This window comes from Ctenocephalides felis, unplaced genomic scaffold (genome assembly GCF_003426905.1).
Source record: "Ctenocephalides felis isolate EL2017-DRISC unplaced genomic scaffold, ASM342690v1 CF-g0.4_SCAFFOLD_01492, whole genome shotgun sequence".
In the NCBI taxonomy this organism is placed as follows: domain Eukaryota; kingdom Metazoa; phylum Arthropoda; class Insecta; order Siphonaptera; family Pulicidae; genus Ctenocephalides; species Ctenocephalides felis.
Window position 1 is genome coordinate 13,610,323 of NW_020537646.1, and position 26,530 is coordinate 13,636,852.

Below are 26,530 nucleotides of genomic sequence, written 5' to 3' on the forward strand. Positions count from 1 at the left end.
ATAAGGAGACGTGCTGATTAGTTTTTGGCAAAGGCAGGTCAAGCCGTTCCAAAGATACGGGGCAAAAAGTTCCGAAAACGGTAACTCAGTTTTTAAGAGAACGGAGCGTCCGATTTTAATAATTCAGAAAACATTTTATTTGTATTGACAAGATGAAGAATCGTTATAACTTTCATGAAGGTAGGTCCAGCGGTTTCGGAGATATAGAGGAAAAAGTAAAAAAATGAGCCATTTGGCGGTCAAAAATGATCATTAGACATATGCACATCAAATTATCAGACATTTTATAGAGATTTTAACAATAAGTATACATTTTGTTAACATTCCTATCGGTTCCGTATCAATGCTTATGCGTTAGATAGCGACGCGGCGCTTACGCGCTTTATATTTTGTCCCTATGTAGTTAAAGCAGTACGATTGCTTTGAAAAAAAAGTTCAGATCTTCCACAATATGTCAAAATAAAGAAAAAAAAATTTTTTCAAAAAAAAAAAAATTTTTAAAAAAAAAAATTTTTTTAATTTTTTTTTTTTTTCAAAAAAAATAATTTTTTGTCCAATTTATAGTTTCTCAAAAATCTTATTTTTTCAAAGTAATTTTTTTTCAAAAATGTTAATCGTTTTAAAAAAAAATAATAATTTTTGGTACGGGAAGTTCCAGCAATTTGCCTTAAGGCACGATGCCCTAATTGCCTTAAGACAGAATTCCACTTACAGCTAGTTATCCGTTAAAATCGTCCCGTTCCGTGTAATGCTCCACCGTCCATCATCGCGCGGTGAGAGTGATTATTGAGTTGACACTGAAATCACGAACGAATTGTCTGTGGTCGCAGGATAGCTCTTGCTGGTTGACGCTTACGCGTACCTCGGCTTAATTGAAATCTGTCAATATCGACGACAATATCGATGGATTTCAAACACAGTACTGGAATTAATTTGACCGCAGGGCCACTTGCAAGAAAATACGTGTCACATACCGACCGTCACATACCACATCACTTACTACAACCGAATCGTTTCAAATGCAGGCCATACGAAAACACTCCAAATGAAATAAAGCTCGTAAATATTTAAAGCTGGGAGGTGGAGCAGGTTTACAATTTTGAAACGCATGTAATTGCGACAGAGAATTTATTAGTAGCATTTTGAGAATTGTCTGTAGTAAATGACCAAAAATCTATTCCTACTTAACCACTGTGATTATCACGTTTAGGGTTTGTCGGTTTTTAAAAGCGAGTTTTAAAACCAGTGTTGTAAAAGTAGACAAATGTACGTACCAGATTGATAAAAATACTATTCCAAAGTGAAAGTCATGCTTGGTTTCAATTTTATAGAAATAATCAAACCCTTAAAATTAGCTATTAGTTATTTAATCTTGGTTGAATATTATTATTTTGTTCTACTAGATTGCATGAAAAATTACTATAAATAAAATTTAATAGTAATTAATTCCAGTCAAAAACTGCTTTTAATCTTTCTGAATTTTCACTTGTTTGAATTATTTGAGCAAATAGTTTCTCTATGCAACCTAAAAACCGGATAAACCGTTTTTTTTTTTTTTTGAGAAAAATACTATTCAAAAACCGATTTTCAATTATGTCGGTTTTTGTATACACCTTATTTATTTATTTATCAATTTTAAAGAACAATCTATCTCACTAGCATGAATACATGGCGATTATACATTCTAAGGAACTTTTCTACTAAAGTTTCTTGTTCGAATTATTTAAATAAATAATTTTTTTGTGCAACGTATAAACCAGTTAAAACCATTTTTTGAGAAAAATACTATTTAAAAACAGATTTTTAAAAATGACGGTTTTTATATACACCCTAATTATTCACTCAACAATTTTCAAGTTCAATCCTTCTCACATGAAATAATACAGGGTGATTACCCAATTTTATGAACTACAATTAATATTTATATTTATCCATTATATACACTATAAACTTAAATTTACTACCTACTTATATATCATTATATTTAATATCCTCAATAAAATATTCTTATGCTATAATTGTTCGTAATTAATAAATTTTTCTATAATTATGCAAGATTGCATCAAACTCTATGATATAAAATTACTTATTGTTAAATAGAAATTTTGTATACTAATGCAACATCACTGTTATTAAGTGGATTCCAATTGGCGTAGACATAAATTTGATTTGATTGCAAGCCTACAATATATTTAAAAAATACTATAAATTAGAAATATTATTGGGACTATGGAAAAGTCATTAATAAAATCTTTCTAGAGAAAATTATTGATATTTTTATTATGTTCATATAAGAAAGTATATGTTATATATTTATATTCATATATGTACTCGTATATGTATATGGCATTTACTTTGAAAGATGTGTATTTCTATCAAAGTACCTACGAGTTCAAATAGATATAAATAATGATGAATGAGCGTCTTTACATCTGAAGCTATTCTACCTCATGACTATTCATATGAATCCAATCTCATCCATCTGTATTACAGTAGAATTTTTCCCAGAAAAATTACAAACGTATGTATGTAACAGAGATTAAGAGCACGTATATATACGTATATCTGAATATAATATACATACATAATATATATATATATATATATATATATATAATAAATGGTACTCTGCCCAAAGTCAGGTTCATGGTGTAGGAGCACCAAAATTCAATGATTCTCTTGTTTATTATTTCTATTAGATTTCTTTATTATTATTAACTATTCTATGCACATTTAGGCATTTTTATTGCAAAACTTTTGCTTCAATGCTTCTTGTTGCTATTCCTTTCATTTTCCTGTATTTTCTCTATTTGTCTGAGTCATCAATCATCTGCATTCCTCTTCTTCTTTTCCAGTACTTTTAATCCTTCTATTTTACCTACGAAGACATTGTATGAAGGAATTTTTTTTGCAGAATGGGTCTGATTCAATTTCCTTTTCTTTTAATAATCGTGCTTATGACAGTGGTTTGTTGTTTGAAATTTGTGTTCCTGACAACATATCTAAATAAAAAGTTCTTTTTTATAATTAAATATTTATTTTCGACTTTTTGAACCAGTACTTATGTTCTGTTTTCCGCTTTTCTGCCAATAAAAATATATATATATATATATATATATATATATATATATATTTATAATGTGTATTTGTATTACTTTTACTGTATATAAATATTTTCAATAGAAAATCAGGTCGGCATCTGTTTTGATCTTGAAACTTGCTCTTGAATCTGGGTTTGCTACTTTGCTCTTGTATCAAATGCAGATGTCGCATTATTATTAAAGTTTCAGAAGTGGCAAATAAAATTATATAAAATAAGTTCTAAAATTTATATTATACTTTCTCTACATTAATACGCTACACTGTCATTATTTTAACTCATAAGTGTCTCCATGTGTTCAATTACAACTTTCGGCAAAAATTATTTTTAGTAAAATATTATTTAGGGATTCAATATTATTTAGGGATTCAATTCAATTACAATATTATTTAGGGACTCAATTTCTTGTCGTACATCGTGTATTAATATTTTTTAACAATATTCATTCAACAAATTACTTTTAAATATTATATTTATGCTTTTAACATGGACCAATATGTGAGTCATAAATATTTTCTTAATAAGAGAGCTGTAGAATTTGTACTACATGAACTTTGGATAAACAACTAAATAAGTTTGCCTCATAAAACGTATTGTAAAATATGATAATTAAAATTTTAACTAACATCATTTTAAATAATTTTTCCCAAATTGATTATAAAGCAGATGTTATTGACCTACAAGTCCAAGATGCTCATTGAGAAGAATTAAATAACAATATTCTGTTTCCAAACAATTCTACTGTTATTATTATCTTAGCTAGAGCTTTATCCAATCAATTACTAGAGAATGCAATATTTATTATAAAATCTTATAAAAATAAAACGTCCATCTTCAAAGGTGTGTGTCAACACGTCTTCGATCTATATTTATAGAAAACTGTTTATATTGCTGTCAGTTTACTATTTATATCCCAACATACACATAAGTCATCGTACGGCGAGTGTAAAATGTTCACTTTTTGATGTATTATCTGTAATATTTATATACAAAAACGGTTCAAATTTATTAATCTTTCAACAGGTGTTCGATAAAACAGAAGCTTTATAAAAATATGTAGTTTTTGAAAAGGAGCCACAGGATTGTATTGATCACTTTGTGATACGAGTGGTTCTATATTGGAATTGATAATATTTTGGTAGAAAGTCAAAATTCCAATTTAATTGAACAATTTCTACAAAATGGTTTTTAAAAACAATTTACAACAAAATATATATATATATATATATATATTACTGTTTTTCATGAAATATATCACCTTATGCAAATAAATTGGAGCAAATTAGCTCCAAGTTAGATTAAGTATGTCATGATTTTATATACAAAAACTTAAAGGTGTACAAAAATATTGTGGTCTAATGAAATCATCGTAGAATTACAAAATATTGAATTTTAATTAAAACTATTAAATTATTTATTGATGCTTTCCACAAATCTATGTTTAACTGATGTTGGAAAAAGTTTAAAAAAATTTCGTTCAATAAAAATATCAAGTTGGTAAATGAGTGAGTGCAGATTTCTGTTAAAAAATCAAAGACATTCTTCTTTTCGTTGAACTACATAACTTTAATTTAAGATGCATTGTCTAAATTCGTCACTCTCAACTTTTAGGCATCATTATCCCACTTCTGGTGTGAAATTTCTGCTTTTTAATAGGAAAAATCTGAATCAGGTACAATTTGGCACAATCATCATTATTGTTTTTTTTTTAATTTGAGGAGTTTCATGAAGATCAGTATTTGAAGTAATCAGATGGCATCGGGTCAGGCATATATGGAGGTTTTTCAATCAAACTCTAATTTTTTGTCCGAGTGGCCAAAGATATATGATATAAATACATACATACATACGTATAAATTACCATTTGGATTTGCCAATTCAGGATGCTTTTTTCAATTACATTGTTTAATTTTATTAGTTGTGTAATGTAGACATCAGACCTGATCAATCTGTTGGTGATAACAGATCAAAATAGTCAATTACTTTTTTAATCAACTTCAACTGGACTATCGAGCATTTTTCATATCTGAGTGAAAAATCGTCTGAACAAAATTTTGCAAACCCATATTTTGACACTGTAAATTTTAAATAAACAGTGAAAATTCCTTTTTGAATGTGCTGAAAATAAAAAGCAAAATATGATGAACAAACATGGATTTGATCTCCCATCTTTTAACAAAACAAAAACTACAGGAGGACCAAAAAAATTTTTTTTATAGATTGATAGCTACTATTCAATAACAGAAGGTTTTTTACATTTGAACTGCGTCATCAAACCTAAAAATTGTATTAAATTTATCTAAGAGAAATCCGCACTTAATTAGTTGCCAACCCAATAGTTAAAACAAATCTTGATCTTACTAACGTACATTATGATTCAATTAATTGTTCCTTATTATTATTTTTAGTTAATAATAACTTCATCTGCAATTCATAACAACATCCATTGTATTTAAAAAAAAGACATTCAAACCACTTTTTTAATCTTTAACATATATGATTTATTTCTTCATACATTTACACTGATATCTTGATTATATCACGGAATTACGGTATGGCACCAGGCCAAAAATATATTTAATTTATATGTTACATAACATACACTTAAAAGCTACTACTTACAAATGTATACATTACATGTAATGAATACTGGTCCGATTACTATTTAATTACAAAATTATCAGTAAAATAAATTGACTAGGTGCTACGATCTACGATTTATTCATAAACATCGATAATGTTCTAATAATATCATGAAATAGAACAAACACATTTTGAAGAATATATTCTTAGGATTAAATATCGGCAAAATATAAAACAAATTATTAGCAAAATGCATTATTCCTTGATTTGATTTTTTATTATTGATATAAATTTATTTATGCCGAATTAATACTACGATTGAGAGACGCTTGATTGATATATTCAAATTAGCTTTCTAAATTTACAAACATATACAAATTTAGGCGTCAAGTCTTTTGTAGATAATTTCAGAACTCATTTCTGAAATATAATTATAACCATTTTTCATATGAAAATAGGTCTTTTCGCTAAAAATGTACAATTATATCATAACAATTAAAAAGGTTCATTACCCAAAATTGATACTAATAATCTAGTTATATAATCGGATCATTTGAATTTATGTATTATGAAAATTTATGAGTTATGTTTTCATTTCGAACAGGTTTCATCTGTTTGGTATATAACTCATTATTTAATACTGTAACATTAACTTCAAATGGTTTATTATAAATGACATATAAAACATTGCCTATCATTGCTTGAAAAATGCAAATTTCTGATACCAATAGTGAATAAAATTTTAATGTAATGCAAGCTTATATTTGCAAATTTTATAGCTATTGTAAATTTAGATTTTGATGTCAGCATATAGAATTTAAATTTTACTCATTATTCTGGCAATCTGTTGTGTATCAATGATAAGCTCCAGTGGTGGTAGTGGACATCAAACATTTTAACAAAACAACATATTTATTTATGTTCTGTGTGAAGATAAATGCTCTAGATGAAAATATTTGGAATAGACCATATAATGCCTAACAAATTTATCTACAACCCTGAACAGCCAGGTTTCATAAAGCAGCATGTCTTACCATATGTGTTGATTATGGATTAATCCATAGAAATAGTATATTTTCTACTAAAAACCATAATCACCAACTTTGTTGTCTGTACGTCGTTTAATACATTTTAGTCATCAAATTCTGCTGTCGCTGTTAGTACCCCTATACAGTCTTCTTCTGCCTTCATTTTTACTGCAATCGCATTTCAAAAGTCTCCAAAATGCTTCTCTGAAAGCTCCATTGAAAATTGTGTAAATCAAAGGATTTACACAAGAACTGACGTATCCTAGCCATAGGCAGGCGTCGGCAACCCGTTCGGGAACGTTACAATTCGGGCAAGCCGCAAAGACGATGTTGAGGACGAAGAATGGTGTCCACAAGAAGACGAAGGCGAAGAAGACTACGCCTAAGACCTTTGTTGCTTTTTGTTCTGTGGCGACAGCATTTGCTGATAGTTCTCCACGACGTGGACGCCTTCCTAGAAATCTATGAGAAAAAATATAAATTTGAATAACAGCCCCAATCTCAATCTGCAAATTGGAATGCAGTTTAGTCATTCACAACATGGGTGGGATAACAAGGATTACCTAAGCCTTTACTCTGGCAAAAGTGATATTAATAAAAAATATACAAGTAAAAAGTATACAATAAAAATTGTGTTGAAAAAAGGCAATTTTACAAGAGATAAATTAAATAAATAGTTATTCCAACTTGCTGATGAATATTTTTGACGAAACACCAAACCAAAGTTATAATGTGATTTTTGTAAAAAAATATGCCCATAAAAGTTATATCCTGAAATTGAATCTGTTTGCCCTCTGGCTGTCCCATTTACCCCCTATGTGCTAAAAAAGATCAGACCACACATTTCTGAAAAATAGTGTAAAATATAGTTCTAAAATGATGTTAGTTGGGAATTTCTTGGACATAATTAGATTTCTGGTTGTTTGATATGAATTCTTAGTTTTTATATAACTAGTTTAGTTTGTACAGTATGATTGCTAAAAATCAAATTGGACCCTTATACCTTGTCCTACTTTATATTTATTATAAATTTAATATAAACTAAAATTTGATATAATTTACAAAATAAGTATTTACTTAGGAAGAAGAACCAAGAAACTTAAAAAGTTAATATTAAGAGCTAAAACTTTCAGAGATTTTTTTTTATCAATTTGGAAACACTTAAACCATTGAGAGCAAAGAAATTTGTAAATGTTCATATTAAGGACCACCCTAATCTCATATATAAAATTCTTTTAATGTTGTTTCGCAAATAACTACTTGCTTACAGTTGATAGTTAAATTAGTTTAGTAGTGACTATAAATTATCTTCGCGTAATTAATAATTTCCAGACTCAAGTATTCTAAATATCAGAGTTTACTTCATTTTTGCTAGCACATTTAGCTAGCACAAGATTTTGTTAAAATTTTCTTAATTAAATTGTAATCTCAAAATTAATTTTGCTAACATGGAGAAAATTCATAGACGTCTTAATACTTTCAAGTGTTTCAACATGTTTTTCTGACTAAATATTGTTAGCGCAGTAGTTCAATTAAAATATAATTGAAAGTGTTGATGAAATCATAACCTGGTAGAAGTTATAATAAAATTCTAGCACTACAAATATAAACTATGTGACAATAAAATATGAGAAGAGATTGTACATCCTTTAAGTTGCCATCAATAGCAACTATTCCATACTGTTATAAGAAATTTTTAGAGAGGTAATAAATCCATTTAATAAATGTATTTTTACACATTATGGATCTTTATAATACTTTGATACAAAATTGCTGTTATGCAAAGAACAACCAACTGCATAACTACACAAAAAAATATATTCACTTTTTTGTAAATTCTTTACTAAAAATAATTTTTAATCAAGCGGTTTTTAGTTATTTTTTACTTTTATTCAAAGATCAATTAATAATATAGTAACCGTTTCCACTCACGCACTGCATAATTTGTATGAACGACGGTATCCGAGTGGAAAGGTTAATTGAGAATTTTATAAAGACTATTGGTAGTCTCTCGCACATTATTTACATCTTTGCCATTTTCTCTAACTTTCTTGGCATCACAACGTTAGAAATAATTCGCGCAAAAATATCACTTTATCCCTTAATATTTTGGTTCAATTATCCATTACTATTATCATAGCGTTAAACAAAGCAGAATTAATGTTTTTGTATGACTAAAAATCTCAACATTGAATTCGACGATAACTTTAAATACATACTTCAGTTCCACGAGTAAGTTATAATAGTTCCATCAGTGCATTGGATTTAGTATATTGCTTGTAAAACTTTTAATTAAGCGAACAAAACGGCTTTGCAAGTTCTTCAATTGATGAATATTTACATTACCGATAAAAAGAATTGAGAATACGCCCTTCATGCTTCCTCTGATAGAAGTTTTTAATTAGATTTTGATGACACACTATTTAAATGTCAATTGCAAAGGGTTTTATGTAACTGCTTAATTATTTTAAGCCATTTCAATAATTGAATTAATTGAAGATATTAGAGCTGTAGATTTTGTACACTCTCATGTTCCAAATGAAATAGATCTGTATGGTGCAATTTTTTTAACTAAAATGACAATAATTTTATCTGTTTGCCAATTTAAATTAATCAAATAAACTATGGACCATGAAAATTCAGATAAGATATAACCTTTTGTTTCAATATTATGAACCTAACCTTATGAATCCACGTTTTACAGTGGCACATTTAATTGGAAATGAATGGTTGAGAGATGAAATTTAAAACAAAGAATAAATTTCATAAAAGTCTAATTTTGCAATATTTGCGTTGATTAAACTGTTTACATATATATAAAACTATGGTTGCCAACTCGACTATAAGCAACATAAATTTATCGATGTGTAAAACAATTCTAATCAATATCCAAGCTACACAATATTTATATGTATTTTAGGGTGGTCCTTAATATGGATATTTTCGAATTTTTCTAATTCCAGAGACACAAATGCTTCCAATTTCATAGAAAAAAGTCCTCTGAAAGTTTTAGCTCTTAACATTAACTTTATGATAGTTCGCATTTCAACCAAAGTTTCTTATGGAAATAATTTCCATTTGTCATTTAGAATTTCATAACTTAGCGACAAGTGAATCAAAATTTTAAGAATAACATTGTATTTGCATATTTTGATCATAAATAGAAAAATCACAACAAAATTTTGATATTTTTCACAAAGTAATTATTTACTTAGCAAGTAGAACCAAGAAACTTTGGTTGGAGTGCAAACTGTTTTAAAGTTAATATTGAGCTAAAACTTTCAGAGTATTTTTTTATTAATTTGGAAGCATTTGAGCCTTTGGGAGTAAAGAAAATTGTAAATATTTATAATAAGGACCATCCTAATCTTATATATAAAATTTTTCTGGACGGGTGTATAATTTGATGCTTCTTCTAAACGGTTATTCGGATTTTGATAAATTTTTTTAGAGTTTGTCAAAGAAAATTTTTAAGATTTAATGAACAATAAAACTATAATAATATTGTAGAAATAAATAGCAAAGATTACAAAAAAACACTTTTCATTGTTTGACATTGAAAACATTTGAACTGTCATCTGCTAGAAATGTCAATTTACCTGAAATTTGAACTTAGCTGAAATTATGAGCCTAAATAATATTAGAATATAATATATAAGAAAAATGTAATGTCGACATTATTATTGCCAAAAAGTGAGATATGCCAGAAATTAAAATAATATAAGATACAGTCAACTGTAAATATTTGGCAGATGAAGTTATATAATTCAGTTTAATCATTCTATTCGATGTTAGTTAATTTTACCTGAGTGGTAGAAGAAGAGCAGGGCCTAGAGCTGCTTCCTTAAATCTATTTTCGCCTTGATCACCTCTACTTATTCCAAAATCATCAAATGAACAAGCTATTCGTGCTCTGAAAGATTTCAATAAAATTAAGTGTCAATAAAGATAATGATTCAGATTTAAGTATAGTAATTAATGATATAAAAGGATAATTATTAGGGTAGGTCACGCAAGAAATCTTGCATTAGGACTCATTTCTTATAAATCAACGAAGATGAAGACTAATATAACAAATTCCAAAAACATTAAAATTTTCATAATTTTTTCAATGCATTCAAGTGAAACAATGTAAGTCCTTTTCTTTCCCACATGGTTTTTCCACCCATTGATCTTACAAAACTTTTCCAATAGTAATCATTATCTTGGCGACTGCAGTCTTAACAATGGATCACTTTTAACACCAAACTAAAACAAATCAATATTCTTTCCTATTATAGTTTTGATAGAAGTTATAAAAGTAATATATTCAATTTGCAACAAAGTCCAGACATCCCTATCTTGTATGTTTTACATGAAACGATCTGAATTCCAAATTTTATAGATAGCAATAAAAATACAAGATTTTGATGATGATTTATATGTATATGAAAAATCGTATATCACATTTACATCGTATGAAGTAAAACATGTTTATCTAAAGTTTTCGATGTTATTGGCAATGACCGAGTTTCCTTCAAAGCTAAGTTTGTTTTGATATTTTATTATCATAACATCGTACAGAATTAAAAACGTTAGAACTCGCGTTCTAATCGTCATTAAAACACTTCTGGTTCGCGTGATGACATTTATTAAATTGTTCATTAGATTTCAGGAATTCTCATTTTTTCAATGTCTGGGTTCTGTTCCATTAATTATCCGATAATTAATTTAGTACTTAAATAACGGATAAGGATAAAAATAATAAATAAATTTTACAATTAAATCAAGAAATAATTACTAGTTTTTTATGGTTTTGTTCTATCAAAACCAATTTATATAATAATATTAATATAATCTACTATTTTACTAAATTTGACTCAATTTTATGCGAAAATAAAGATTAAAAAAAATTTTGAACCATATGAAAATTTTACAAAATTTTAAATGTTTGAATATTTTATATCTCAGAGATCTTTACAATAACAATTTTTATGATTTTCTATCTCAAAATAAGAATTACAATCTAGAAACTAAATATTGTTTTAAACGTATGATGTAGATAAAAATTAATAAAATAAATTAAATAGTATTTCTATTGCAACTGTGAAATATGGGTATATTTTAATTCATTGTTATTTGCACATTTGCATGTATATGTATAAATGTATGTATATATTACTATTTGAAATTTGACTCAATTTCATGCAAGAGTAAATTTTCATAAAACTTTATCCAATACAATTTTTTTTTTGCAAAATTTTAAATTGATTCCTTCTAATGTTCTGAATATTATACATATCAGAGATCTTTACAATAACAATTATTTATTATTTATGATTTTCTATTTCAAAATAAGAATTATAATTGCAAAACTAAATATTGCTTTGAACATATGATGTAGACAAAAAATATTAAAAAAGATTTAATTAAAATGATTTTTTTCACAAAAAGTTCTTTCATTGCAACTGTGAAACATGCGTTTATTTTAATGAATTATTATTTGCACATTTGCATGCAGTATACGAATTTGATTAGTATGCATTTTTAAATAAATATTACGTCAAAGGTTGAAGAGTAGTAATAGATATAAATTTAGAATAAAAGATGAAAAAAAAATTGCAAATATTTCAAAGATTGAAAAAATGAGTAGCAATATATATAAATTTAGAGCAAGACACAAAAGATTTTCACTATTAGATTTTAATATATGTGCATTTATTTTAAAGGTTGAAAAGATAAATAGTAATAGATCTAAATTCAAAGCAAGAAGCAAAATATGTTTAGTATTGTATTTCATTATTTTTGCAAATATTTCAATGAATCAATTAAAAAAAACACTTAAATTCAACGAATTCGTTATTAACTTCCTTATAATAATTACAAAAAAATCGAAAATAAAAATATTTATATATCTTTACGTTTTAGAGGTTTCTGAGCATTTTGGCATACCTTAGAAAAAGTGGATGTGGGTGTGTGTACGAGTGTGTGTGTGTGTGTCTGTATGTTTGTGCGGATACATTTTTGTCGACGATTTCGGGCACACGGTTCAATCGATTTTAGTTATTCAAAAGACATTCGATTCATATTGATCAGGAGACGTGCTGATTAGTTTTTGCAAAGGCAGGTCTAGCCGTTTCGAAGATACGGGGCAAAAAGTGCCAAAATGGGTAACTCAGTTTTCAAGAGAAAGGGGCGTCTGATTTTAATAATACAAAAAACATTTCACTTGTATTAACAAGATGGAGAACTGATTGATTTTTGGATAGACAGGTCTATCGGTTTCGGAGACCTGGTGGAACAAGTGAATAAAAAATGTCATTTGGTGGTCAAAAATGATCATTACACATAGGCATATTGAATAATCAGATATTTTATAGAGATTTTAATAATACGTATAATTTTTTTACATTTTTATGGGTTCCGTAACATTGTGCATCCGTTAGACTGCAACGCGGCGCTTACGCGCTTCCATATTTCGTCTCTATGCAGTACGATTGCTTTGCAAAAAAGTTCAAAATTTCCAAAATATTTCAAAATAAAGAAAACTTTTCTTTTCGAAACAGACATTTTTTTTCAAAAACTTAAATTTTTTCAAAAATCTAATTTTTTCAAAGTTTAAAAAAAATTTAATCTTTTTTAAAAAAAATAATTTTTAGCACGGGAAGAAGTACCAGTAATTTGCCTTAAGGCACGATGCCATGCGTCCCACTAGTTTTATTTTCCGATTGCGCTTTAAACAAGAAAAATACAATATAACCTCTAATCTATTGTTTTTATAGCTATGACCGACATTATTTATTACTTTGCTACTTTCATTTAATAAAATATATTTCCCGCAGCTCCTAAGTTGCACGGAAGAACCCAATTAAAGCAATTAGGAGAACAATTAATTATAACATAACACATAATTATAGATCTAAGTACTGTAAAGAACGCCGATGTCGGCCAACCTTTTCCTTTTCCTCCTTAATGCTCGAGTGCCATAAATCCAGAAACTGCTTAGCTTTGGAATTTCTTATTTGTTTGTTTATTTTCTGGGTGGTTTAGGATCTCGTAATTACTTTCGGTTTGAAACGAACGAGCTGCGGTATCGAATTCACCAGGAACGTTTATTAGTCGAATGCCCAATCAACGGGCCATTAAAATTAACCAAAACCTTTGATCTCCTCAGGAAGACTGCTAAATCAAGTTACATTCCTTGAAATTAATTTGAAGGAGTTATAGTAAATTTCGGTGTAGGTTTTCGAGTTTGTAAAACATTTACCACATGTGGGTAAATTGAGTGGAATTAAGGTATCAGTATATCATTCCCTGTTAAAGGAGTTATCAATCGAGAATAATTTTTTTATTCAATAAAAAAATTTATTTACTAATGCTAAATGGTACTTAAAATAAAAATCATTAAGCAATTTTATGACTTCTATTACTATAATTCATATATGATATATTTGACTACGACCCTACTTTACCCACAACAATGATTTATTTTGCAATAAAGTTTCTCAAAATTATTATAACTAATATTTACTTCTATAAAACTGTAAAAATGATAATGAAGTTTTCAAAATAAACCGAAATTTTCATAAAACCAAATAATATTAGGCTGCATTGATTTGTAAAACATTTACCACATGTGGGTAAATTGAGTGGAATTAAGGTATCAGTATTTCATTCCTTGTTAAATGAGTCATCAATAAAGAATAAAATTATATTTATTCAATTAAAAGTTACACCTTTAAAGATATATATAATATTAAGGTTATTATTAATGAAGTTTTTGACTTCATTTTATAGCAAAAATTACGATATTGTATGAAATACTCGATTAGGACTATACTTTTACTTACTACAAACAATAATCTGTTTTTTCAATATAATGTAAACAGAATATTCAAACTAATTTGTATTTTTATAATTCAATACTGAATGTCATTTTGTCTATTGCTGTAAATTTAAACCTAATACTATTTCTCATGACAATAACTAAAAAAGTATACTAAGAATTCATTGTATCAAACGCATATTTTACATTTACAATGAGAAAACTCTAAGAGTTACCCAATAAAACATTTTAATTAAAAAAAACATGACTAAAAAAATGCTTTTGCTAGATTTGTGATCGAAATTCATGGTTTGAGAGCAAAATAATAAACTTTGTTATTTTAAAGATCTCTATCTCTTCACAAATTTAGAAGATTTTTTTTTTAATTTTTTGCAAATTAAATTTTTCTGTAACCTTTATTTTTGTATAAAATTGAGTCAAATATCTTGATGCCAATAAATTTGTTTAATTAAATTCATTATGATTTATAGTTATGAGTTGTATATAAATATGAATGCAGAAACTTGCACAAAAAACTCAGCAGTCCAATTATTTAATAAAACTTTTCATACAAAAACTGTTTTACAAGATTTAGATGTTCTAGTATCAATTGACAAAAGGTTTTAAAATTTATAAAAAGTTTTTATATAAACATCATATACATACTCAAAGAAAAAAAAATTGAAAATTAGGTTCAACAAAAAAGTTTATTAACTAGTGGGGCGCACGGCAAATTGCTGGAACTTTCCGTACCAAAAATGATTTTTTTTTAAAAAAAGATTAACATTTTTGAAAAAAAAAATACTCTGAAAAAATTAGATTTTTGAGAAACTAAAAATTTTTCATGAAAATTTGATTAGTTTTTCATCTTGTTAATACAAGTAAAATGTTTTTTGAATTATTCAAATCGGACGCTCCGTTCTCTTAAAAACTGAGTTACCGTTTTTGGCACTTTTTGCCCCATGTCTTCGGAACGGCTAGACCTGCCTTCGCCAAAAACTAATAAGCACGTCTCCTTATCAATACGAATCGAATGTTTTTTTAATTATTCAAATCGCTTCATCCGTGTTCCCGAAATCGTCGACGAAAATTTGTATCCGCACACACACACACATACATACATACACACACAGACATCCATTTTTTCTAAGGTCTGCCAAAATGTTCAGAAAGTTTTGAAACGTAAAGATATATAAAAATTTTCATTTTCAATTTTTTTGCGATTATTATAACTTGCCCTACGGGAAGTTAAAAGCACCATGTGGTCAAATAAAAATATAATTATGTGCTTTAAAATATAAAAAGTATAAAAATATGTGTATATAAAATATAACAGTCTTAGATGTTAAATTATCCTTTTTAACATCTAAAACTGTTTTTATTTATGACTACATATTTTTATAAATCGTACTCTCTACCAAATTTAAATCTAGCTAAATCTCCGAATGCGAAGTACTATAATATATCTTTTTTCATGTGTTCTATCTGTCTGTTGCACGAAAAACAAATGTTCGTAAATAGCTATTATAATCTCATAAATAGCGCAATAAATAAAATGTCTTGACTTATTTTACATGGCGCACCGTTTAAACTGCAATGAATTCACAGAGCTAGGTTATTTATTCGAATATTTCGAGAACATCGGACTTTCGAGTCTGATTAGTCTGGGAGTCTGCGACGTTAATAGACACAAAATTAGATATTAATTTTATTTTATACAAATCATTTATACCAAAATTCTGTCACTTTGCATTTAAAACCTGCGTGTAATATATAAAGTCTGCAATATCATAAAATATAATGAATCACTTAAATAAAAAAAGGAATATGTATAAAGCTCTGTACAAAAATAAAAATGGAGCACGTGCCAACTAACTAAAATTATAATTAAGGAATTATTTTAGCATATATTTTTATAGAAATCTATAGATTCGAAGCGATTTGTGTTGATTGAGCTTTTCTCGAAGGATAGAAAACATATTTTTAATTATCAATATCTTAATTGTACGGATAGTGTGTTAATGAAACCATATTTATTTTCAAATATGTTTTATTCTTATATCATAAACTATCGTGATGTTCTCTATAAAAGTTATAGCAAAAACTTAAATTGATAGAAAAAATATTTCGATCAAGGTATTTTCAGTCACAGCTTATTATAAGGCATAATATGGTTTTATAAATAAATTTTGGACTAATATGATAAATAATTTTATCTTTTATATTTTTACCTTTTTTTCTTGGTTTAAAAATATCCTGGAGTGTATCAAAGCACGGTTGTACTTTGTGTTTACTTACAAGAATTTAAGCCTCAAAACATGTTTAATATGCGAGATCATTCCAAAACAAGGCGTTCCATAAATTAACACAAACATCCTTGAGACGACCACGTTCATCAAGGATAAAGGACAAATACACTTCACAAATTTATTTAAAAGGTTTTATAAAAAAATGATTTAATAATAAATAAAATAGGCACAAAATTAATAATGATAAGTGTGTGTTAATTAGTCCTAGCTTAAAACCGTTAAATTTGTATTTTAAAGATTTTTTATGTTGAAATTGATTATGAGGAATTATTAGTGTTTAGGAAGGACTATAGAAATACGAGAAGTTTTAACTTGATAACATAGTAACTTTTTTTCACAAAAGTTGTGAGCATTTGGCAGAGTGTTCAACAAAAGCAGCATAAAATTTTCAATTTTCCACCATTTTCATTTTGAAATGTATATAATTTTAATATAAAGTCAAAATAAAAGCAACACATTGTCGTTGTCTCCGTTTCTTTTACCACAAGTTTTATTAAATTTGTGAAATTTATATTTGCAATATTTGTTTTCCTTTTTAGCTGCATACATATACCTACTATTTAGTGAGAAGAATTTTGTTGCACGGCTCAATATAGATACAAAATAGTTTAATCATTATGCTAGAGAATTTCGATATATTTTTATTATACTTTTATTTGGTTCAACTTATTTTTTTATAATTATCAGCGCCTTGTTTTTTTTGATTAATTGAAATTTTTTTTTTAAATAATCAGAATTAAAAACCATAAATTTGTGCTTTTAAAGTTTGAACCACAAAGCACAGCTTGATTTCTTTCTGTGTGTATATACATATATATATATATATATATATATATATATATATATATATATATAATTCATTCTAGTGTATCCCCTATTATTATTCCATGCAAAGTGGCTAAAATTAAAATATAAAGCGTATTAAATTTTCATATCTTGTAATCTTAAGAGCAATGTAAACAAAATCCAATCATCGTGAGTAAGAAATGCTAAATAGGAAGGAATATATTTCACGAAAATATTTTAAAGATATTTATAACAAATATATATATATATATATATATATATATATATATAATAAATAATTAATCAAATCGTTAAATTACCAATAATTAAAATGGAATTATGAAAAACTTTGTTGATATACTTTTTGTTTATTTAAATGGTTCATTATATTTTATATTGTAGTCCTTTAAATTTATAAATTCATCAATGCATAAACTTTTATAAATTCAATGTAAAGGAACATCATTTTGGTAATAATAAATTAGGTCTTCATATTTTTATAATAAAACTGTAAACTTTAATATTTCAAATCAGATATATATTTAATCTCTAATTTGAAATATTAAAATTTACAATTTTATTATAAAGATATGGAGACCTAATTTATTATTACCAAAATGCTGTATAAATAAACAAAAAGAATATGAACAAAGCTTTATTTGATTTTATTATTTTTGCTGATTTTTTTACAATTCGAAACTTGATTGATTAAACAGTCATCATTTCAAATATTCTATAAATACATATGTATTTATATTTAATACATTTGCTTGATAAGTTTGTATACAAACGAGCTTTCTGATGAGAATGAGCTTTATTAGCACTTTAAATTTAAAATTGATTTTAGGGAGAATAATCTTTATGTATTCGAAACGATAATTATTCAATCAATCAAGTTTCGAATTGTAAAAATTCCAACAAATCTAATAAAATTAAATAGAGCTTTTTTGATATTCTTATTGTTTATTTAATTGGTTTATTATATATTATGAACACGTAGTTTACCAATACATAAGCTTTTATGTATTATACGCATTTTGGTAAAAATAAATTACGTTTTAACATTTTTATAATAGAACTGTCAATTTTAATATATTGTATTATAAAAATATTTGAATGACAAGTTCGTAATACAAACGAGCTTTCTGACAAGCATGTGCTTTATTAGCGCTTTAAATTTGAAATCGATTTTAGGCAAAATGTATTATGTATTTATAGGAAAATTATAAAAATAATAAATTAGTCTTTAAATCTCAGAAAATACCAACAAAGATAATAAAATTAATAAAATTATATACATTTAATGATAATTAAGGAGTTAGCGTAGCAGTATAACTTGGAAGTTTTAGATTGCCTTGATTGTGTATTTGTTGGATAATTAGGATAATTATTGTAGAAAATACTAATTAATATAATATGATACAACAAACAACATACTTGAACTACAAGTATTATTATAGTTGTTTATCAATCTGCGACTTAGTGCATTTATCTTCTCAAGGATCTTGAATTGAAGATGATTTCGAATATCAAGCTCAAGTATTGTTGATTTTGTAAATTTCAGTACGTAGTTATATATTTTGTATTATAATGCTCGAATTATCGTTTTATGTAAAATATACACAGAGTTAACGTAAATATAAAAACCCTTAGATCAAAAATATGTTTTTACTTTAGCAAGTACAAGCACGTGCGCAAATATTATAAATTCTTAGCTTGTTTACAAGTTTTCTCAAGAGCACCATTAGAGGAAGATTTTAACTGGAAAATATCTCAAAGTCATAATTTCCTCTATGCTATACGGCGTCATTTGCAATATCTTGTTTATATTTTTCTGCATCGTTATCCAAGCTTATTAGTTCTATTGATCTCTCGACAGACTCTTCAATGTTTAAAATTTAATCCTAATCCGATCGTGAAATATATGCTCTATTTTGAGATTTAAGCATGCTATAAACCCGACATCGGGCCCATGGAGTCTGTATTACAGATTTAGCTATTATTAATTAATTTGCTTCTTACGCTCCGTGAACAACCATCTATGTATTAACGAGTTTTGCTGCCAGGATTTGCTTTATGGATGCGTAGAGAGTAAAATCTAATACTTAACTATATCTATATTAATATAAGGTAAAAGATTATATAGGATTTTGTATGTAAAGGTTCAATACCAAACGTTTTACTATCGGTAAATGTAAACTAATGATTTTAGTTAGTTATTCAAATCCTAATAGAAACTCGAAATCCTAATGGAAGTTATTGAATAATAATGCACTAGTAAAATTGTAAAGTGATTTATTATTACCATTACGTTGATAAATCATACTTCTAATAATACTTTTTACCTTCCCGTAGGATAAGTTATTTTAAGTGTCTAAAAATCAAAATTGAAAATTTATGCATATCTTCACGTTTTGAAGGTTTCTGAACATTTTGGCATACTTTAAAAAAAAATGATGTGTGTGTATGTAAGTGTGGATACAATCAATAACTAACTGATTTTAGTTAGTTATTCAAATCCTAATCGAAACTCGAATTCCTAATGGAAGGTATTGAATAATAATGCACTAGTAAAATTGTAAAGTAATTTATTATTAGCTATTAACTATGTTGATAGTCCAAAAATCAAAATTGAAAATTTTTGAATATATTCACGTTTTGAAGGTTTCTGAACATTTTGGAATACTTTAGAATACATAGATGTGTGTGTATGTATGGATAGATACAATTATTCGTCCACGTTTGAGTGATTCAAAAAACATTCGATTTCTATTGATAAAAAGATGTGCTAATTAGATTTGGGCAAAAGTCGGTCCAGCCGTTTTGGAGTTACGGAGCAAAGTGTGCAGAAAATAGATATCGAATTTTTGAGAGAACGGAGCATCCGATTTGAATGATCCAAAATGCATTCAATTCGTAATGATGCGGAGAAGTCGTGATTAGTTTTTGCAAAGACAAAGACAGGTCCAGCTGTTTCCGAGATACGGAGCTAAATGTGCAAAAAATGGTAGTTTTTGAGAAAAATAAGCATCCGATTTGATTTAAGGGACTTTCTGCTTAAATTGACCAAACGATTATTTTTGGGGAAAAAATAAATTTTGATTTTTTTTTAATTTCCAAGAAAAATTCTTTTGAATATCGTATATACTTCGAATTTTCAAAATTTTAATTTGGTACGGAAAGTTCCAGCAATTTGCCTCAAGGCACGATACCATACGCCCCTAGTGTATTTTAATTTTAAAAAATATTCATATAAACTCTAATAATTCACACAGGGTTGATACATGTTACTTCAGTATATGTTTCTTCATTTAAACTTTGAATCTCACAAACCTTTAAAACAAATGCCTCTCTAGGTCGTTCTATTGTATAAACAAATATTAAAATATTATCTCAACCCGCACTAAATTTGCTGAATATTTATTGCTTTCTAGAGAATTTCATGTCGTGTAATAATGAATAGAATCAGACTAATAAATTATGATCTATATGTAAAAACTAGTTGGGTGTATAGCATCGTGCCTTAAGGCAAATTGCTGGAACTTCCCTACCGTAACGAAATGCTCGAAGAATATTGACTGCTTTGAAATAGATTATTATTAATACTGTAACATTGTCTAATATGTATAAGAATTATATAAACTGAATTGCAAAGTTGAAATTATTTGTTCAAAGTATATTAGAACTTTAGTCAGAATTAAAAATAAAATGTGAATAATTTTAGATATACAAAAAAAATTTTTTTTTGAAAAAAAAAGTTGAAACACTTTTTTTTCTAAAATCAATTATTTTGTTGAGACAAGCAGAAAGTTCTTTGAATCATTTAAATCGGACGCTTAGTTCTCTCAAAAACTACCGTTTTTTGCACATTTAGCTCTTTATCTCCGTATCTGCTAGACCTGCCTTTGCCAAAAACTAATCAGCTCATCTCCCTATCAATAGGAATCGAATGTTTTTTGAACCATTCAAATCGGTTGATCCGTGCGCCCGAAAACGTGACTGGAAAGTTGTATCCATACATACATACACACACACATCCATTTTTTCTGAGGTATGCCAAAATGTTCAGAAACCTTCAAAACGTTAACAAATGTAAAAATTTTCAATTTCGATTTTCAGCCCATTACAATAACTTACCCTACGGGAAGTTAATAAAATGGTTTTCGAAAGTGACTAATAAAGTAATAAACAGAATTTATTATGATTTTTACACATATTCGGTAAAAATATTTTTCATAAATATTTGCATTTTTGACTATTTCATATTTTTATTTCGGATAGCCATTTATTTGAATAGAGTACGTTATATTGGATTAATTATAAAAATTTTATCTAATTATTTTTTGTAGTATTATTATCAGAATGCCAATTCTCCATGTCTTGCAATCTTCTCCTAGTGCAATATTCAAATCTAAAATTTATGAAATTGTCTACATTTTGTATTCTATGATAAATAAGGTACAAGCGGCCTTGTTGATGATGAACACAATGAAGCAACACGTGCTTTACATGGAATGACATTTACATTTGTATTGTTGCCGAAGTTTATATGAAATATGAAATAATCTAGAAATAGATAGTTCATCTTTTGTACTAAATGCTCCGCATGTGTCTATTAAAGAATGCATTCATCTGTTTGTGACAATTTTTTATGAAATAATAATAAAACCTACCTAGCTACAGGTACTAGTACCTTATAATGATCTATAAAAATTACTAAAAAAATATGAAATAAAATAACTCATTGTTAAATGAGTGTACATAGAATCGTGAAATTGTATAATGAAGAGCTACCAAATGACCTGCTATAAATTAATAAATATTTCAATAGTACGCTGGGCATCAATGAAGCTCTCGTAGTTCAGTCGTTAGAAAGATTTTATGTGATGTACAATAAAATAGATCAAATTTAGTTTCGAATCCATTTGCTTGCATATTTTGCTTATTCAGCATTAAAATACTTAATATTAATGAAATATGAAACGCATATTTAAAATAATTGTAATTCATTCATATGCAAGTTGTTATATTAAATCTTCCATTACAAATCATGCGTTATTACAGCAACTCAAAAGAGTAAACTTTACATAGTTTTTAGTTTTGAGGGAAAATCTTATTAGAAGTCGTTCCTTAGAATTTACTTTCAGCAGAGATCAAGGAGCATACACTAACTTCGCCTCAACTTTCAAAATTTGAAAATTACTTCAACTCTACAAATGTAACTTACATAGAACTCTGTTTCCACAACTTATGTGGAACTATCTCATATTAAACTAGACATCGTAGATTGGAATACAATTGTTTAAATGTCACATGCATATACACAAAATTTTTGTTATAATGTAAATATAGTACAAACCTTTCACTACCATTTGTTTTCCAAAGTGTCCTCTGGGATGTAGCATCGTTCAATGGCCTTTTAGTAGAATATCCTCCGCCTAATCTGAAAGTCATTTATATTTAAACTATTAGTAAATTACATAACGAATGATATATAGGCAGCATATAACTATCAGAGAATTCATTTGTCAAGATTATATTACAATTCTTGAGAATCCTTAGATATGCCGAACTATATGTTACAGTAAGTTTGAATGGACTTAATACTGGTTATTAATTAAAGAGATTTTCACCTCGTTGGTAATTGTAATAATACAGAACATGATTAATTAATTAAATTTCACCAGATGAATATCAAATAAAGCGTATTATAATGTAAATAATTTTGTAATATAAATTTACATAATTATTCTAAGCATTACATTACAATTACATTTGTGGGTAATGAATTTTTAGAAGCGTTGTTATTAACTCTGGTCAATTCCATTGATATTACAATTCATTCAGAGAGATAGAATTTATTTATACAAATAAATATAATAAACATAGAATATTTTATTTCCATATATCTATATGAACATAAAAGAACTATAAAACTTGGCATGAAACTTTATAACCGTGAAATGCATTCTTGTTATGCAATAATGCAATGAAATCTCTATCATTTACGGACTTTTAACTCAAAGTTTCCCAATAGATAAATTAAAAACTTTTATACTATATATATATATATATATATATATATATATATATATATATATCAATTATGAGTTTTGGTCATATATTTTTTTCTGCAAAGGTGCTATGTCGGTTCTGAACATTCTTTTACGAGCAAAAAACTATATTCGCTGCGGTAATATGAGCCACGTTTTAATTTTTATAAATTAGTATGCTATGGAAATTTCATTCATATCAGATATTATTTTAATTAATAGTTTTAATTGAAAATTAAATAAAAATTCATATTATGAATACCTTCGGAATAATTCTGCTTGTGGATGCTCGGCAGCAAACCTTGCTTTTTTGCGAAGTAATCTCACCTGGGAAAAATAAATAGAGATTATTAGATAATCGTATCAACCACTTATTGATCTTACATTAGAAAATATCAAATATAATATATCAAGATATAATCGTACTGTAAATAAATTTCATCCCATTCATTTAATGGACTAAATCAAATATTTGTTTATGCATATATGTATTTATTTATTCATAAGCTAGTCATAATAATAATAAATGTAACTTTTATTGGGAAAAAAATTAGAATGGAACTTCTTGCAAAAACAAAATATTTCAAGCATAGTTTGTTTCGAAAGTTAGAAAGCTAAATTATAAAGAAACGACTTCTTCGAAAAATTAAAAGTATTTATATAAATCTGAATTATTAACTGAAAATTTTTGTTGATTACTGATTTTATTTCGAAGCTTACTCAACATAGTAATTATAACTAATGAATTTTTTTTTATTACGTATGACCTTTTGACACAAAATTTTACAATTAGAAATAAATGCACTACAATGCTTAGAACTACATTTTAAGAAATATAAGATTCAAATGAACAATTTTATCATCTGGTGTAATACTATATGATATGATTATTAAATAATTTAAAAAAATATATAGTATCAATATTTTACCGTGAGTCCATAAGCTGCCACCATGACCACCATAGGGGCATAAAATGCAACGATGGAGCCCAAAACAAAGAAAGCTCTGTTGTTGATGACACATTGGTAAGGTTCGGGCATTATATTTCTTGAATCTGCAGCCCCAAGGGCTGTTATTGAAGATGATACCAAAGCTGCTAAGCACCAAGCTATACAAATCTGAAAAATAATAAAAAAATCAGTTGAAAATTTGATTTTGAGCATTCATCGCACCATCAACACTTGTACTCATACATAGATCATACAACTATCATAGTCGATATGTTCATGTGCCACTTGAGGAAAATTCACAGATCATGAGGAATTATTTTTATATGTTTAATTTTGTTTGATTATACAATATATGAACAATTAATTACCTTTATTAATGCAGCTCGTTTTGTAGCTTTATGTCTAGTAGCTAAGGGATTTCTTACTCCAAGATATCTACTCAAGCTAATAAAGCACATGTGCAGAATGCTTGAAGAGCACGCCAGCACATCGCACGTTACGTAAATATTGCACCAGGCCAGTCCGAATGGCCAATAACCTGAAAAAGAAATTTTAATTATATATATAATATATATATATATATATATATATATATATATATGTGTGTGTGTGTGTATTTACACAAGCACTGTCAACATATATTTTATACTCTACCATATATTAATTTTGTCAGAAGCAGTTACAAATAATTTCTAAACATTTGTATATTAAAGTTCTGTATGCTCATGCCAATATGCTTCTAACATAAACTAGTATTACTTTAATTAACTGACTTGAGATAATGTTTGAATTTAAGTTCATCTAATAAATATGACGGAGTATATGATCTAAGATGGATCAGAGTTGTGATTAAATTTTAATTGAAAAACTGCATAATAACTTTTTATATGTTACAGTTTTATTGTAATTTGCTCTTATCAAAGTATTTTTGAATTCAAGTGTTCTAATTTCGCAAACGAACGTAACAAATAACGCACTAAACCAAGAACAAAATAAGACAATAACGTTTACGTTATACATTCTTTCATAAAAGTCAGACATTCGCACATAATAAACTTTTTCTTTATATTTCCAGCGGACTTGTTCTGTTTATTTTTATCTTTTCATAGATCTTATTATATGATTCGCTCACGTCAGAAAATTACCAAACTTTAGAATTGTCTCATTGTCGCGTATTATCGTCGTCTGTGTCAAGGCATATCATAAAGAATATCATTTATTAGCATTTTGATAGGCCTTTCGCAAAACGAAATGAACAAAGTACATTATGTGCCCCGACACCGTAACGCCGTTCGAGGGCTGCCGAGAGAAAAATTGAATTGCGATTGAAAACAACCATGAGATTATTTAACTAAAGTGAACTGAGAAATCTTTTGATTAAAAACTTGAATAAACCAATATTTTTTAGTTTGTTTTGATGTGGAACTTGTATCTTTGCATGCATTTCGATTAAAGCTCTACAATGATTTCTATAGATATATATAGATTGGAAAATTGTAACATATATAAATAACAAATGAAAATAGGGGATGCATTTTCTCATTTATGTACTCATCACCTAAGGTATAAAAAATAAGACTTAAATATTAATTCATCTTATTTTAATAAATGAAAAAGAATTTCGAAAAATGAAAAGTTCAATACGGTGGAGAGATCTTGTACTTTTGTAAGGAAATTGCGCGTATAAGAAATTTCTAGAAGACTCAACAGTTTAGTAAATAATATCTTTTTGCAATCATTAGAATTAAATAATATTTCCATATTTCTGTATATTGAAGTCAACATATTAGGTTTGTTACATTTTAAATAAAACTTTTTTTGCCTAAATTGTTTTCACATCGATATTAACCCGACCTGACCAAAGCATCTTATATATAAGTGCGATTCTAATGCTTGCTTCTTTGAGATATTTGAAAT

The 26,530-nt window shown here is 27.2% G+C and overlaps 1 protein-coding gene across 1 annotated transcript; it reads right to left on the reverse strand.

Annotated features, from left to right (window-relative positions):
• Positions 1–6,821: 6,821 nt before the first annotated feature.
• Positions 6,822–25,071, reverse strand: LOC113370862 (5-hydroxytryptamine receptor 2C-like). The gene is made up of 6 exons (XM_026611542.1): positions 24,982–25,071; positions 24,593–24,781; positions 23,926–23,990; positions 22,970–23,053; positions 10,517–10,624; positions 6,822–7,173 (listed from the first exon to the last, which is right to left on the reverse strand). The coding sequence occupies exons 1-6, from the start codon at positions 25,069–25,071 to the stop codon at positions 6,822–6,824; spliced, it is 888 nt and encodes a 295-aa protein (XP_026467327.1).
• Positions 25,072–26,530: the final 1,459 nt, after the last annotated feature.

What these genes read in the sequence shown, in the direction of transcription:
- LOC113370862 (XM_026611542.1), bottom strand. Translation starts at nt 25,071, where the DNA reads ATGTGCTTTATTAGCTTGAGTAGATATCTTGGAGTAAGAAATCCCTTA. An exon ending in AACGAGCTGCATTAATAAAG is followed by an intron (nt 24,782 to 24,981) that starts GTAATTAATTGT and finishes ATTATTTTTCAG; the next exon opens with ATTTGTATAGCTTGGTGCTT. An exon ending in TGGCAGCTTATGGACTCACG is followed by an intron (nt 23,991 to 24,592) that starts GTAAAATATTGA and finishes TATTTTTCCCAG; the next exon opens with GTGAGATTACTTCGCAAAAA.